Source organism: Scylla paramamosain, chromosome 4 (assembly GCF_035594125.1).
Source record: "Scylla paramamosain isolate STU-SP2022 chromosome 4, ASM3559412v1, whole genome shotgun sequence".
NCBI lineage: Eukaryota > Metazoa > Arthropoda > Malacostraca > Decapoda > Portunidae > Scylla > Scylla paramamosain.
In genome coordinates, this window is record NC_087154.1 from 23,935,678 (window position 1) to 23,952,026 (window position 16,349).

The window sequence follows — 16,349 nt, forward strand, 5'->3', positions numbered from 1 at the left end:
GATCTTGATAAAATAACATAAGATCATACTCAAGTACGGTGTCAAAACTGTTTGATCTACTAGGTTAATTGCTTCCTGTGACAATCAAGTCAAGGATATTTTTACAAGGCCTGCAGAAACTAATAACATCATGGGATCAGACCCTACCTGACAAACTTTGTGATCAATGGGATCTACTTGACAAGGAGCTCAAAACAGCAAGCAAAACAAAAATCCCTAGAGTAACCATAATATAACAGGAAGCAGACTTACACATTTTTAGTGATGCCAGCAATAAGGTATATGGAGCTTGTGCCTACCTTTGTAACAATAGGCAAGAGAACTTGATAATAGATAAAGCAAAGGTTTTCCCACTAAAAAAACCTCACCATCCCTAAATTAGAATGAATTACTATCTTTTTAGCTGCTAGAGTAACAACTTCATCTATGAAGCCTATGAAGGTGTAATTAACATAAAAAGTATTAACTTATAGTGTGACAGCCAAGTCATCCTATATTGGTTACAAAGTCAGAAGACTTTACCCATATGTGTGGCCAATAGAGTGTGAGAAATCAACCAACTCATTCCCAACGTAAAGGTAAACTATATGACAACTAAGGATAATCCAGCATCTCTCCTAACTTTGGGAATAAATGCAGATGAGCTAAATGAAGCCTCTTTGTGGTGGCAAGAACCCTCATGGCTGCCCCACAAAAATGATGGCCAAAAGTGCAAATTAACATGGCTCAACTGGCTAACACATAAATTATTGTAAGTAGTCACCTAAATTAATGGAAAGAGATAGATACAGCAAATATGATAAAAGCTTAAGAATATTAGCATAGGCACTTTGCTATATAAATAACCTAAAGGATAAGTTAAAGGGTTTGGCTATCATTATATATCAATCATAAGGGTGAAAGAAACAAAAACAGAACAAAAATTAATTAAATTAATACAAGGAGAATTTTGTAAGGAACACACACTGCTCAAAAAGAAGATTGATAGGTTATCATATACAAACATAATGCTCCAGTTAGGATTATATCCAGAAAATGACCTCATAAAAGATGGTAGAAGAACACAACTGGCTAACATACCCGAGTCAACCAAACATCCAATTTTGCTACCTGGCCATCACCACAACTAAACTACTAAGATAAAAATGTCATGAACTAAACCATCATTACAACACTAATTTCATTGTGGCCTATGTGAGACAGAAGTGGTGGATCCCTAAAATAAGGCAAACTGTAAAGGGGGTACACTACTTAGAATATGTAAAACATGCCAGAAATATTAAGGCAAACCATACTCTCCTACATATGCACCACCACTCCCACAATTCAGAACTAACATAAGTGAACCTTATAGTATCACAGGGATGGATTTCACTGGTGCCCTTAAAATTAAGAGAGAGGCTATTGAGGTTGCCGGGACATACATTGTTCTGTTCACCTGTGCCACCACCAGAGCCATCCATTTAAAGTTGATGTCTAATTTAACAAATCAAAACTTCCTCAATGCATTTAGGCAATTTACAAGCAGACAGGGTCTACCACAACTTATATTAAGCGATGATTCAACAACCTTCATTACTGCTGCCAATGACATCAAGGAAATTATTCAAGACCCTCAGATAAATAATCATTTTAACACCAATCAACTGTGAATGGAAAAATATATGATGCATCCTATGGTTCCATCCAAAACTTAAAGGAAAGAATCAATTGTACAAGCAAGTAACTAAATGATCTGTTGATAAGGTGGGTTACAGAATATCTTTTATCACTGAGAGAGTGGTAAAATTGCCAAGGGAGGCGTAACATGGCCACGAGCTGGGGACATTGTCCTCATTCATGATGATAGGCTGCAGTCCAGGTGGAAACTTGGTAAAATCACTGGCCTACATGAGGGACAGGATAGGTTGGTCAGAGTAGTGGATGTAAAAACCTGTTGCCAGATTTGTATCCACTTGAACAGAGTCTGGTGGATGTAGCACTTCCTGCTCATAACGTCCAGTTGCAGGGGGCTATATGTAACCAACAACCCCTGCGACAAGCAGCAGTATGCTCCAAAGATTTATAGAAATCTAAAATTAAGACTGGTCAAATTTAATATCAGGTTTCCACAAGTAAATATTTGTATCATACTTTTTCACAGTGGCTGGAGTACCATATTTGATGGCTCATAAGTCACATGGGCTCATAAGACACACCCAGTTTTGGCAGACATTGAAATGAAAAAAAAAAAAAAAAAAAAAAAAAAAAAAATATATATATATATATATATATATATATATATATATATATATATATATATATATATATATATATATATATATATATATATATATATATATATATATATATATATATATATATATATAAGTGAGCAGATTTAAGCTCTGAATATGAAGTGAAGGATTTCATCTGACATTTGAAGACTCACATGCATTTAGGTCATTATTAGATCTACCTAAACGAGTGGGTGAACCAACAAGAATCTGGATCAAGCAGATCCAGGCTCCCAGAACAAAACCATTCTCAATTTGCTTCATATGCCAGGAGTCAGTTACATTCGAGGAGTGACTGGAGTTATATTCCTGCTCCCATGCAAGATCTCCATTCTTGGAGACTTTAATGTTCACCAACAGCTTTGGCTTTCCTCTCCCTTCACTGACCATCCTGGTGAACCAGCCTTCAACTTTGCTATCCTCCACGACCTAGAGCAATTGGTGCAACACTCTATTTGTATTCCTGACCGTCTTGGAGATACGCCCAACATCTTGACCTTTTCCTGACCTCTAATCCTTCTGCTTATGCTGTCACCCTCTGTTCTCCATTGGGCTCCTCCGATCACAATCTCATATCTGTATCTTGTCCAATCGCTCCAATCCCTCCTCAGGATCTCTCTAAGTGAAGGTGCCTCTGGCATTTTGCCTCTGCTAGTTGGGGGGACCTGAGGAGATATTTTGATGATTTTCCTTGGAATGACTACTGCTTCCATGTCAGAGACCCATCTTTGTGTGCCGAGGACAAAACAGAGATGATAGTGTCTGGCATGGAGGCATACATTCCTCACTCTTTTCTCAACCTAAACCTTCCAAACCTTGGTTTAACACAGCTTGTTCTCATGCCATACATGATAGAGAGGTGGCCCACAAAAGGTACTTAAGCCTTCCATCACCTGAATCTCATGCACTTTATATTTCTGTCCGGAACCATGCCAAGTCTGTTCTCCAACTAGCCAAAAACTTCTTCATTAACAGAAAGTGTCAAAATCTTTCATTATCTAACTCCCCTTGTGACTTCTGGCATCTAGCCAAAAAATATCTCCAATAACTTTGTTTCTTCTTCTTTTCCTCTTTTACTTCAACCTGATGGCACCACTGCTATCACATCTATTTCTAAAGCTGAACTTTTCACTCAAACCTTTGCTAAAAACTACTCTACCTTGGATGATTCAGGGATTGTTCCTCCCTCTCCTCCTCCCTCTGACTACTTAATGTTACCTATTAAAATTCTTCGCAATGATGTTTTCCATGCCCTCGCTGGCCTAAACCTTCGGAAGGTTTATGGACCTGATGGGGTGCCTCCTATTGTTCTCCAAAACTGTGCCTCTGTGTTTGCACCTTGCCTAGTAAAACTCTTTCAGCTCTCTGTCAACATCTACCTTTCCTTCTTGCTGGAAGTTTGCCTACATTCAGCCTGTTTCTAAAAAGGGTGACCCTTCTAATCCCTCAAACTATCGTCCTATTGCTTTAATTTCCTGCGTATCTAGTTTTTGAATCTATCCTCAACAGGAAGATTCTGAAACATATATCTCTTCACAATCTTCTATCTGATCGCCAGTATGGGTTCCATCAAGGCCGTTCTACTGATGATCTGGCTTTTCTTATTGAGTCTTGGTCATCCTCTTTTAGAGATTTTGGTGAAACTTTTGCTGTTGCCTTGGATATATTAAAAGCTTCTGATAGAGTCTGGCATGAAGCTTTGTTTTCCAAACTACCCTCCTACGGCTTCTATCCTTCTCTTTGTAACTTCATCTCAAGTTTCCTTTCTGACCATTCTATTGCTGTTATGATAGACGATCACTGTTCTTCTCCTAAATCTATTAACAGTGGTGTCCCTCAGGGTTCTGTCCTATCACCCACTCTCTTCTTATTATTCATCAATGACCTTCTAAACCAAACTTCTTTTCCTATCCACTCCTACGCTGATGATACCACCCTGCACTTTTCCACATCTTTTCATAGATGACCAACCCTTCAGGAAGTAAACATTTCATGCAGGGAAGCCAGAGAACACCTGACTTCTGATCTCTCTAAAATTTCTGATTGGGGCAGAGCAAACTTGGTATTATTCAATGCCTCAAAAACTCAATTCTTCCATCTATCAACTCGACACAACCTTCCAGACAACTATCCCCTCTTCTTCAGTGATACTCAACTGTCCCCCTCTTCGACACTGAACATCCTCGATCGGTCCTTTACTTATAATCTGAACCAGAAACTTCACATCTCATCTCTAGCTAAAACAGCTTCTATGAAGTTAGGCATTCTGAGACGTCTCCGCCAGTTTTTCTCACCCCCTCAGCTGCTAACTCTGTACAAGGGCCTTATCCGTCCATGTATGGAATATGCTTCACATGTCTAGGGTGGTTCCACTTATACCGCTCTTCTAGACAGGATGGAATCAAAAGCTTTTCGTCTCATCAAATCCTCTACTCTGACTTTTTTCAGCCTCTCTCTCATTGCTGCAATGTTGCATCTCTAACTGTCTTCTACCACTATTTTCATGCTAACTGCTCTTCTGATCTTGCTAACTGCATGCCTCCCTTCCTCCCGTGGCCTTGCTGCACAAGACTTTCTTCTTTCTCTCACCCCTATTCTGTCCACCTCTCTAATGCAAGAGTTAACCAGTATTCTCAATCATTCATCCCTTTCTCTGGTAAACTCTGGAACTCCCTGCCTGCTTCTGTATTTCCACCTTCCTATGACTTGAATTTCTTCAAGAGGGAAGTTTCAAGACACTTATCCTTCAATTTTTTACTACCGCTTTGGACTCTTTTCTGGGACTGGCATCTCAGTGGGCTTTTTTTTATTGGATTTTTGTTGCCCTTAGCCAGTGTCCTACATAAAAAAAAAAAGACATTTCACCCGATACTTCAGCTAAGTACTCTGTTTAGTCCCAGGCCTGTGCACTGATAGGTACTTAGCTCCCTGGTGTCCACTAGCATTTGGAGCAGTTCAGTTCACCACTCCCTTCCAGTCAGCATATCACTACTCCTGACGGACATTCTTCTTAGAAATTACAGCGGGTACTCTATTTAGTGGCAGGCCTGTGCTGGTAGGTACTTAGCTTGAGTTTACCCCAAGGTAATATTCTATAACATGGCGTTGGTTCTTGTATGTTAATAAGCTACACGGTATTGGGTGCATATAAGTTTTGTCTTCAACACTGATGCCTTCATGTTAAGTGTGTGAAACATATATATCGCTCTTAAAACAAAATCAGTGTGAGATACCGAACAACCTTACACATTTATCCCTTAAAATAATCCTTTTTTTCCTAATTTATTAAGTCCATCCATGGAACTGTATAACCTGCTTACAACTGTTGTGTGTACTCCAGCACGATAATGTGATGTGTTAGTGGTGGCGGCCATCCAGGTGAGCGAGACCGAGCTCTGCCTACACAAAACAGCTGATCATTGAGCCTCGTCACGCCGCTGTTCAACTAAATTTTCGTATTAGTCCATAATACCACGAACTTTTGCTGACTGGCTGTACACATCTCAAAACGATACTATATGTGTTTGTTATTTATAAAATTACCTTCTTTTTCCTCGTTAGACATAATAAGAGGTGATGAGGCAGGAGCCGCGGCCCATCACAACAACAACAATCACACGAGAACTGCACTAATACTTTACTTCATTCCTTTACTTCATTATATCAACATAATATGTAGTTATGTAACAATAAAAGACAAGAACGACTTAATTAACTTATATCATAGCAAAAAAGAAAAATTAAAATATCAATATATACCATATTTTTTTCAGTCTGACAAATACGTCAATGAAGCACATATTTTGGTGAAAATACTAAAAATTGAAGAAAACGATGAATTGTTTTTAAATCAACATCTGCATTGGAAATTTAATGTTAACCAAAGATGTGCATTTGATCAGTTTATCACAGCGACAACAACAAATATGGCGGACGTGAGCCTGGACGACATCATCCAGCAACGCAAATTTCGTTTTGGAAAGCCGCAAGGCATGAAGTAAGAGGTTTTTAATGTATTTCACTATTTACTTAAAGCCTGAAAGGTATGAGCGGTCCACCATTTACTAAACTTAACCAAGCGTTACGCTGGTCGGTCACCCTAACTTCCAAGACTCGACTTGATTGCAAATTATGCCGAGTAAAAATTAAAAACTTTCCTATGTCTACACATTGAATAAATACGAGACAGTCCTTTGAAGGAGGGGCTGCTGTCGTGAGTAATTCTGACACACACAGTCTTGGCGTCTTAAAGGTGACGAGGGAGGCTACCAGGGCGGCCTTTTCAACCACACGTTCTTTGCGCCTCCAATTGTGGTATCACTTTTTCTCAGTTTTCAACAACTGTGACATTCAAGTTTTAGTTGTTTTGGTATCTTAGCTAAATACTGGAGGCTTCACGAGCATTACCGTTGTAGATATAGTGCTTCTGAGATGTACCCATCCCTTTTCCAGGTTCTCTTATCGGGTGATCGACATTTGTGGAGACGTGGGCTCCCTGGCTGCAGGGCAGGTCCGGCAGGTCTGAGTTGCTCCAAACCTAACCTATACTCGCCTGACTTGGTAACACCAAGAAAAAAAAAAAAATGGCAGCTCAGACATGCCTGATGCGGCTTAGTCAGCAGAGGACCCCACGTCTCCACTAGTGCCATGATAGTAATGACATGTCTGCAAATATGGAATGATTTTATTTTCTGGAATGACAGAGTTTTGCCCTCCAGCAGGACATGTATAATACTTGGAATTAATTATATATTTTATTTTGGTGTTATTTCCTATAATATTAGGAACTGGCACATCAGCAGAATGTGAGGTTCCTATGCCTGTTCCTCTGTGCCAGGAACGGAAAGACTACCCAGCACTAGTGTCACAGTTAATCCTGTTTACATAGTTTAATATAAATTAACTTTCATTGGTAATCTTTTAAAAAGCTTCATCATATTAATTTCTAAAAATCAAAATACCTAGGGTATTTTTTTTTTAATCTCTTCTTTCTGATATTTTTTATTTGTGTTTTATATTTGTATGATCGCAGTTAATGAAGTTGCTTTTACTTAAATAAAAGATATGCCTCACAACTGTCAGGTCTATGACTATGACAGTTTCTCATCTGAACTCTAACCTGCAACTAAAATAAAATTGTAGTAGGCCTACACTGTGCAGCTCCTGTACTAATTATGAGCATCTTCATGGTCAGCCTTCCTGTCTTCCCTATCCATATAGTCATCTAACCTTCACTTAAAACTACTAACTTATCAAGCTTATATCCATTACCTCAAATTCTGTCCTGATTGTTTACTATGAGAACATTACTTATATAATTTTTCTTAACCCGTACAGTGTTGTGCTTTGCCAGAGATAGGAGTCTTGTCAGGTTGCATTTTTTCATATATTTTATAATTACTCTGTTAATTGAGAAAAAGTAACAAATCATTTGATATATACATTATTTACATGCTGTGAATGGAAGTGTGACTGCCATATGATTTTGATTCTTGGATTTTTTTTCCCTTCTCAAAGCTCACAATATCAGACTAGGGATCCAGAATTTTATTTTTATATATTTTTAAAGCTTTTTTTTTCTCATCTTTACATACACTTTACACAACCCTATAGTATGTGTAATAAGTAAGTACTTCTTTACATTACAAATATATATATAAATTAACAAGAATTATACATTCAACAAAATGGTTGGGTGTGCATCTGGTAATATCCCATGTCTCAAGGCCATGGCTACTACACCTGCAGTTCTCAAAGAATAGAACCTCCTATGAATTTTATGACGTTCAGTTTTCCTTTCTGATTATTCTGAAGTCTTGTTTCCTGTTTCTTATGTTTCTTATGCCTTACTGATTATAGATTTAAAAAGTAACCTCCTAGGAGAAAGTAACTTACCTTTTTATCTGATGATTTTTTTGGGAAACACAGCAGCCAGCCCTGTCTAGCCAACTCTGCAACATTGTCAGTGTGCCAAAACATTTATAATCAAAATCTTTATCCCTCTCCAATACTGTAGCTTTCAGTTTCATTTTATTGCTTTTATATTACATGCATCTTGACACATGCATCAAAAAAACAAAATTATCACCAAATTTGTCTCAGTTCTTATAGAAGTATTCAATCTATAATAACTCCAAGTCCAATAGATTGTTATTTATATGAAAACATTCACTCCTGACTTGTCAAAATATTCTTTGTTACTGTTAGTGACAAGTCTTATTTACAAACAAAACTGAAGACAGTAACATGGCTGAAAAACAAAATTGTATATATATATATATATATATATATATATATATATATATATATATATATATATATATATATATATATATATATATATATATATATATATATATACTAGACACTTCCCTAAGAGGTACGCATATATACGTACTAAACACTGTATGGGTCAATTCCTTTTACCTTTTAACAGGATTGGTTTGATTGAAATAAAATTATTTAAATCAAATTATTTAAATAGATTTAAATAAGAGTAAAAAATCATGATTTTAAATCAAAATTAAATACAGTGGTAACTCACTATATATCCTTAATCTATTCCAGAACCTTGGAATTACACCAAACAAGACGTATACCAAATAAATTTTTGCCATAAGAAATAAAGGGAAAATGATTAATCATTACCATGAAAAAAATCCTAGTGTTATTGGCATATACAGTACATTGATGGGGTTGTATAAGATAATTTAAACACTGCTAACCCATAATACTAAAATACACATGGTTCTAGTACTGTTAAACACAGTACACCCATAGTGCTTATTATCATGCTCGAGTTGTAGATCACATTATTTGGAGCATTTCTAATGGTTACACCATATGATGTAAATAGCAAAAAGCAAGCAATCAGAATAGTAAAAATATCCTACATGGTTGCAGTAATAAAACATGTAGTGGTCTAATCATGGAGGCAAGGCAAAGAACACAGCTCAGCTGCCAAGATGTCAGCAACACACTTGGTATGTCACTGAACAGGGCCGTGTTTCCATTTTCAACATTTCCTTACATCGTGTTATGTTTGAAAAATATGATACAGCACCCTTGTTTATGATACGGTGGTGTAAATCTTCAGGTGTATGGGTGAAGGAGATTTGAAAATTAAGTCTCTTGGAGGCCTCACATTCACAATAAGACAGGGTAATTTTTGAGCCATTTTTATGAAAAAAAGGTGTCTCATGCTGTCGTATACAGCAAATACAAAAGCAATTAGATGAAATAAATGAAAATTTAACTCACATCCTACCTTGCTGAAAAGAGTTGAGTGCCTACTAGGATGGTGCTGAGATGGGAGGAGATATTTTTGTTTGGAAGGAGAGTCCTCTTCTAATAAAACTTCAGGATTTTTTTTTTTTTTTTTTTTTTTTTTTTTTTTTTAATCTGGTTAAGGCTTACCAACCTGGCAGTACTGCTTGTGGGTAGCCATGACTTTGTCTTGAGATAGGTAAACAAGGGTAGTGCATGGTGGCATACTACTTGTGGGTAGCTGTGACTTTGTCTTGAGATAGGTTGTGACTCATTTTGACCCATACAAGTTCTAGCACACAAGTTGTATTCCAAACAAAGGTCATATACCAAGCAAATTTTTTTTTGCATCCAAACAGGATGTATACCATGTTGGACTTCTTCCAAAGCAGACATATACTGAGATACCACTGTATACTGTATTAAAAATTATTAAAGTGTTATATTGAGAGTAAAAAAAAAATCATGATTTAAATAAAAATTAAATATACTGTATTAAAAAATTATGTAATGAACATGTGAAGCAGTTGTACAGGAAAAGTATCAAGTGTACTTGTCCTGTAATGAGTGTACTGATCCTGCAGCAAGTCAGGCACCATTGAATCATTGCCATTTCTTACAAAAATAAAATAAAATAATAATTATTCAAATGCATAAAAAAAAGGTAGGGTCTTTTGTTGATAACTTCTTCTGCAGCTGCTCTCATGTTCATATGGGGTTGCTGTTCCTCACTAATCTTCTCCACAAGGCTCTGTCCCCAACCTCCTCTCCATTCAATCCTCTCTCCCCCAGGTCCTCTCCAATGTGATCCTTCCACCTTTTCTTTGGTCTGCCACGTTGTCTTCTTCCCTCCACTTCCTTATCCGATATCCTTCTGCCGACATACCCTTCTTCTCGCCTTTTGATATGACAACCATCGCATTCTCCTTTCTTGTACTTTCTTTGTCACCTCCGTTACTTCGGCTGTTCCTCTTATAAAATTGTTTCTCATTTTATCCCTCCTTGTCACCTCAAGCATCCACCTTAACATTCTCATCTCAGCAACCTCCAACTTATTCTCCTGTGCTTTCCTTATTGGCCACATCTCTGCACCATATAACAGTGCAAGTCTAACTACGGATTTGAACACTCCCCTTTACTCTGGCACTAATTTTTCGGTTACAGAGCACTCCAGTTTTTCTTTTCCTATTCTTCCAACTCGATTGGATACGGTGAATGATCTCTCCATCCAGGCTGCCGTTCGCTGATCTATGAGAGCCCAAGTATCTGAACTCCTTGACACCCTTTAACTTCATATCTTGCATCCATACTTCGCTCTCATGTCGACCATTAAAATTCAGATACTCTGTCTTCTCCCTGCTAATTCTCAAACCTCTCCCTTCCAATGCTCCTTGCCATCTCTCCAACTTTCTCTCTACCCTAAGTCTACTTTCATCCACCAAGACGATGTCATCCGTGAACAACATGGTCCATGGTGCCTCCTCCTTTATATTTTTAATACTATCATCCATGAGTAGGTTGAACAGATATGGGCTCAAATAAGATCCCTGGTGCAGACCCATTCTTACACAGAACTCCTCTGTTGTTCCCACACTGCTCCTTATCCTTGTCCTTGAGCCTTCATACATGTCCTGGATCACTCTCACATACTTCTCTGATGTCTTTTTGTTGATAACAATAAATATAATTATGAAATTTAATGAACTTGATACCTTTTAACTCAAAGTTAGTTAATTTAATGTAATAGATCTGATTAAACTTAGTCCTATTGTGATTCTTATGTGAAAACTCATGTTGGGTAATGTATGTTAAACTGTGATTTCATTAAACATTGACCAATTATAATGTAAGAAAATGGCCTCATAAGATTGAAAAAATAATCATTGCAAGCAAACAAGGATTCATGCAAAAAAATTTAGATGAAAAAATATTTAATGAAAAAAAATCTAAATCAAATAAATATATTTTTATGTTTTTTTTTTTTTTTTTTTTTTTTTTTTTTTTTTTTTTTCTTTCAAATCATAACTTTTTTCAGTCCTGCTGTCTGAGATACAAGTATACAAATTGGGAAGTAATTCCTTTCCTGGCATTCTTTAAAGTATTTACCTTTATTTTTATGAAACCTGTCTTGGTTGGATTCTTTCACATTAGCTAAGGATCCTGGTATTTTAAACACACACAGTCATGCACACAGGAGAAGAAATAAATTTTGAAAATGATATAGTAAGAAAATGCAAGGATGAGCCCAAATTCTTCTACAGATATGTAAATGCAAAAAGGAAACATAGTGATGACATAAAGAAGTTAAAAAGAGAAGGAAAATTTTATGAAACTACTGAGATGAGTAAACTAATGAATGAGAGTTTTCAATCTTTGTTTACAAAAGGAAACCAATTTTGTGGCACTGAAAGTGGTATCACAGAATGAGGAAATACAGGAGATACAGGTAAAGAGACAAGAAATCAAGAAACTGCTGGATGTTATAAAAGCTACGGGACCAGATGAAGTAAATGGATGGTTATTAAAAGAATGCAGAGAACAAATGGAGGAACCCATATGGAATATAATCAACAGCTCATTGAAAGAAGTTAAAGTACCAAGGCAATGGAAAAGAGCTAACATAGTGCCAATATACAAAGGAGGAAATGAAATAGAATCCTTAAATTACAGACGAGTGTCACAAACAAGTATTGTAAGCAAGCTTTGTGAAATAGTAATTAAAGATAGATTGGTGCAATATTTAGTGGATGAAAAGATAATTACAGAAAAGCAATTTGGATTCAGGAAAGGGAAATCCTGTGTCACAAATCTACTGAGCTTTTATACAAGATTAATAGATGGAGTGCAAGAGAGGGACAGATGTGTTGGTTTGGTACACCTGGATCTCAAAAAAAACATTCAATAAAGTTCCCCACAAAAGTCTTATGTGGAAGTAAGAGAATGAAGGATGACTAAAGGAAGCATAATTGAGATGGATGGAGGATTATTTACAAGGGAGGGAAATGAGAACAGTAATTAGAGACACTAATTCAAGTTGGCACGAAGTGACAAGTGGAGTACCACAAGGATCTGTGTTGATGCCTATTATGTTTCAAATATATGTAAATGATATTACAGAGGATCTAAATAGTTATATGAACCTTTTTTGCTGGTGATGCAAAAATAATGAAAATAATAAAGATGAAAATGACTGCAAGGAGTTACAACAGGATATTGACAAGATACTTGCATGGAGCCAAAGATGGAAACTAGAATTTAATGCTAGAAAATGCCACATGTTGGAAATAGAAAAAAGTAAAAAGGCATCTTCATGGAATTACAAAATAGGAGGAGAAATTATAATGAAACGTAATGAAGAAAAAGATTTGGGAGTAATAATCCAGAACACATTATCACCTGAAAGGCACGTAAACAGAATATTTGGCTCTACATACAGCTTCTTAATAAACATTAGGGGAGCATTTAACTATTTAAATAAAGAAGTGATGAAGGAATTATAACAAGCATGATATCACCTAAATTGGAATATGCAGCAGTAGTTTGGGCTCCACATAGAAAAAAAGAATACAGAGGATAGTGACAGATAGTACTAGAATTGAAAGACTTAAGCTATGAAGACAGACTTGAGGAGATGGGATTACTAACACCATAATAGAGAAGAGAAAGAGGAGATCTGATAACAACATACAAATTAGTAAACAATATAGAAGAAATATAAATGATTTGGTACCACAGATGGAGGAGGGAGAGGGACAGACAAGGGGGCATGGGAAGAAAATAAAGGAGTGGATGTTCGAGTGACATCAAGAAATACAGCTTCCCATATCGAACTCTTGAAATCTGGAATGATTTGAAGGAAGAGGTGGTTGTGGCAAACAGTATGCACATGTTTAAAGAGAAACTGGACAAATATGGTTATGGAGACAGGACAAAATGAGCTTTGGCTCGTGCCCTGTACAATACAATTAGGTAAACTAGGTAAACACACACACACACACACACACACACACACACACACACACACACACACACACACACACACACACAGACAGCGGCGGCAGAGCTGACAGGATGTGTTTCCTAGTGCTCTGCATATAGAAGGAAAGAAAAACACAAGTTGCTCATGGTGGAACAAGATATGAAGACACAGGAATACCTAGGTGGTAAATAGAGAGGGGAGAAACAGTATGTGAGTATAGTTATTCCGTCTCTAGGAAAGTTTGGTTGGTTTGTTTACATTGGACAAAAATGTTGGAAGACAGCACCCCAAAAGAACGGGGATCCTTTGAAGGTTTTATTGGTGAAGAAAGAGAACTAAGTTATAGACTGCAGTGTAGAAAAATTTTGTATATGGAAGAAATGATAGACAAGTTATTGGAGAGAATAAAGACATTGGAGGCACACCAGAAGGAGACAGGTGAGGAGTTGGTGACTATTACAGCAAAGTTGATGGAAATGGAAGATAAAAATGAGAAGTTAAAGGTGGAAAATGACTGTTTGAAGAAACAAATAAAGGAAAAAGTAGAAACTGTTCAGAAAGGAAATGAGGAAATGAAGGCAAGTGTAAAGGATGTGGAAATGAGGCAAAATAAGTGGTTAAATGAACATAAATTTGAGGAAGAATCACTATAGAAAATAATAGAACAAGAAAATGAGAAACAAAACCTTAGACAGAAAGTGGTAAATGTTATTAAAGAAGAGAAAAGTTAGTGAGAGACACTAGAAAAATATAAACAAGTAATTGTATTTGGTTTAAAGGAAGAGAAAATAATAAGCAGAATTCAAAGAGAGGAAAAGGGAAAGAACCTGTTGAATAAGTCACTGAAGAAAGTGATGCATGAAGACAGCCAGGTAGTAAAGCAAGTGGAAGAGTTCCATAGAATTGGGAAATATGAAGAAGAAAAAATGAGACCCAGAAGAATAAGGTTTGCAACACAGGTACAAGCAGAAGTAATTAATGGGTCTTAGAGGTTGTCTAGAGATGAAGAATATAAGAATGTATGGATAAATTGAGATATGGATGAGACTGAAAGGTCGAAGCAAAAGGAGCTAGTAAATGAGGCTAAAGAAAAAAAATAAAAAATGAACAATGAACTGAGAAGTTTTTCTGGAGAGTAAGAGATGTGAGAATAAATAAATGATACATCAAACAGTAAGTATGTTATACTAATGTAAATGGATTAATGTCAACTAAAATGGAATTAAATTAATTGTAAAACAGAACAGCACCGGATGGTGTTGTATTATGTGAGACAAAATGGAAAAATTAATGGGGAACTCCTGACATTGGTGATGATAAATATGATTTATGGATGGAAAATAGAAGTGATCATTCTGACTAAAAAATGTGCTAAAGTGGAGAAGGTAATAAAAAGTGAAGACAAGTCTGAAATTCTACAAGTGATGATTAAAAGTGGAAATGGAAAGATAATGAATTATGTAGGAATGTATGTGCCACCTGCGACCAATGCTTGGAGAAAAGAAGAGCACAAAGAGATGTTGGTAGATGTGTTAAAAGCTCTTGAAAAGATAGTGATGGAAAGTAATGATATAGTTATTGTTGGTGATTTTAATTGTAAGGAGATAAATTGCAAGACATTGATAACTATTGGAAGTGAGAATTCATGGAGTAATAGACTATTAAACTGGGTGGTGGAAAACTTGATGACTCAATGGGTTGATTGTGATACAAGATTTAGTGGAAGAGATAAACTATCAACACTTGATTTACTGTTTACCAAGGACATGGAAATTATTGAAACTATACACTATGATAACCCTCTAGGTAAAAGTGATCATGTGTTGATGGAATTTAATTTGAAAAATGAAAATGTAATCATTGATGAAAATTATAAAGTGAAAAGATTTAAATATAATAAAGCTGACATTGAAAAGTTGAGAAAGTACTTTGTTCCTGTGGACTGGAAAGACTTTGAAGATGCAGATGTTTGGAAAAAATGGGATGAATTTTATAAGCATATACAATTCTGCTGTAGAAAAATTTGTACCTAGAGGAGGAGCAAGAAAAGAAAGGGTAAAGAATGGTTCCATACAAAATGCAAAGAGGCTAGAAATTTAAAGTCAAATGCTTGGAATAGATGGAAGAAGAGGAAAACTGAAAACAGATAAGAGGATATATTGATGTTAGAAACAAGTACATTGGAATAATAAGAATAGATAGAAGAAACTATGAAAGAGATAATAGATAAGTGTATAAATGAACTCAAACTATTCTTTAGACATATCAATGGGAAGATGAAAAAGAAGGAAGCTGTATCATGATTGAAAGTTGAAGGAAAAATCTATGAGGATGCACAGGACATGACAGAGGTTATGAACAATAGTTTCAGATCAGTATTTACTGTGGAAGGGGAGTTTGATATTGGAAGGGATAAGTTGGTGAGGAATATACTAAGTACAATCTTAGTCAGTTATGAGGAAATACTTAAGATAATGGAAGAACTTGATGTAAAGAAAGCAACTGGTCCAGATGGAGTATCAAACCGGATATTGAAGTAGTGTAGAGAACAACTGGCTGATAAAACTCAGACTAGTGGTGACATAACTATCACAGGGAAAAGTACCAAAAGATCAGAAGAGAGCAAATATTACACCAATATTCAAAGGAAGAAATAAGGAAACCCACTAAATTATAGACCAATGTCCTTGACTAGTGTTGTAGGAAAACTATATGAAAGAACAGTAAAGGAAAGATGGATGGAACATTTGGAAAGATATAAAGTTTTGGTAAATTGTCAATTTGGATTTAGGAGGGGAAGATTATGCTCCTTAAACTTGTTGTCCTTT

General features: G+C 36.2%; 2 protein-coding genes across 6 annotated transcripts in view; one reads left to right on the forward strand and one right to left on the reverse strand.

Moving 5' to 3' along the window:
- LOC135099891 (ubiquitin domain-containing protein UBFD1-like) overlaps positions 1–6,732 on the reverse strand; it is a 33,974-nt gene extending 27,242 nt beyond the window's left edge. For 2 of the 4 annotated variants that reach the window (XM_064002535.1, XM_064002534.1), the window contains exon 1: positions 6,684–6,732. In XM_064002535.1, coding sequence (XP_063858605.1) covers positions 6,684–6,717 — 34 coding nt within the window. In that variant the 5' untranslated portion in view covers positions 6,718–6,732. Of the gene's footprint in view, positions 1–5,819; positions 5,969–6,683 lie in introns of those variants that run through there. The other 2 variants (XM_064002537.1, XM_064002536.1) reach the window with 1 other exon arrangement.
- LOC135099888 (polymerase delta-interacting protein 3-like) overlaps positions 6,134–16,349 on the forward strand; it is a 36,924-nt gene continuing 26,708 nt past the window's right edge. For both annotated transcript variants that reach the window (XM_064002522.1, XM_064002521.1), the window contains exon 1: positions 6,134–6,273. In XM_064002522.1, coding sequence (XP_063858592.1) covers positions 6,203–6,273 — 71 coding nt within the window. In that variant the 5' untranslated portion in view covers positions 6,134–6,202. The remainder of the gene's footprint in view (positions 6,274–16,349) is intronic.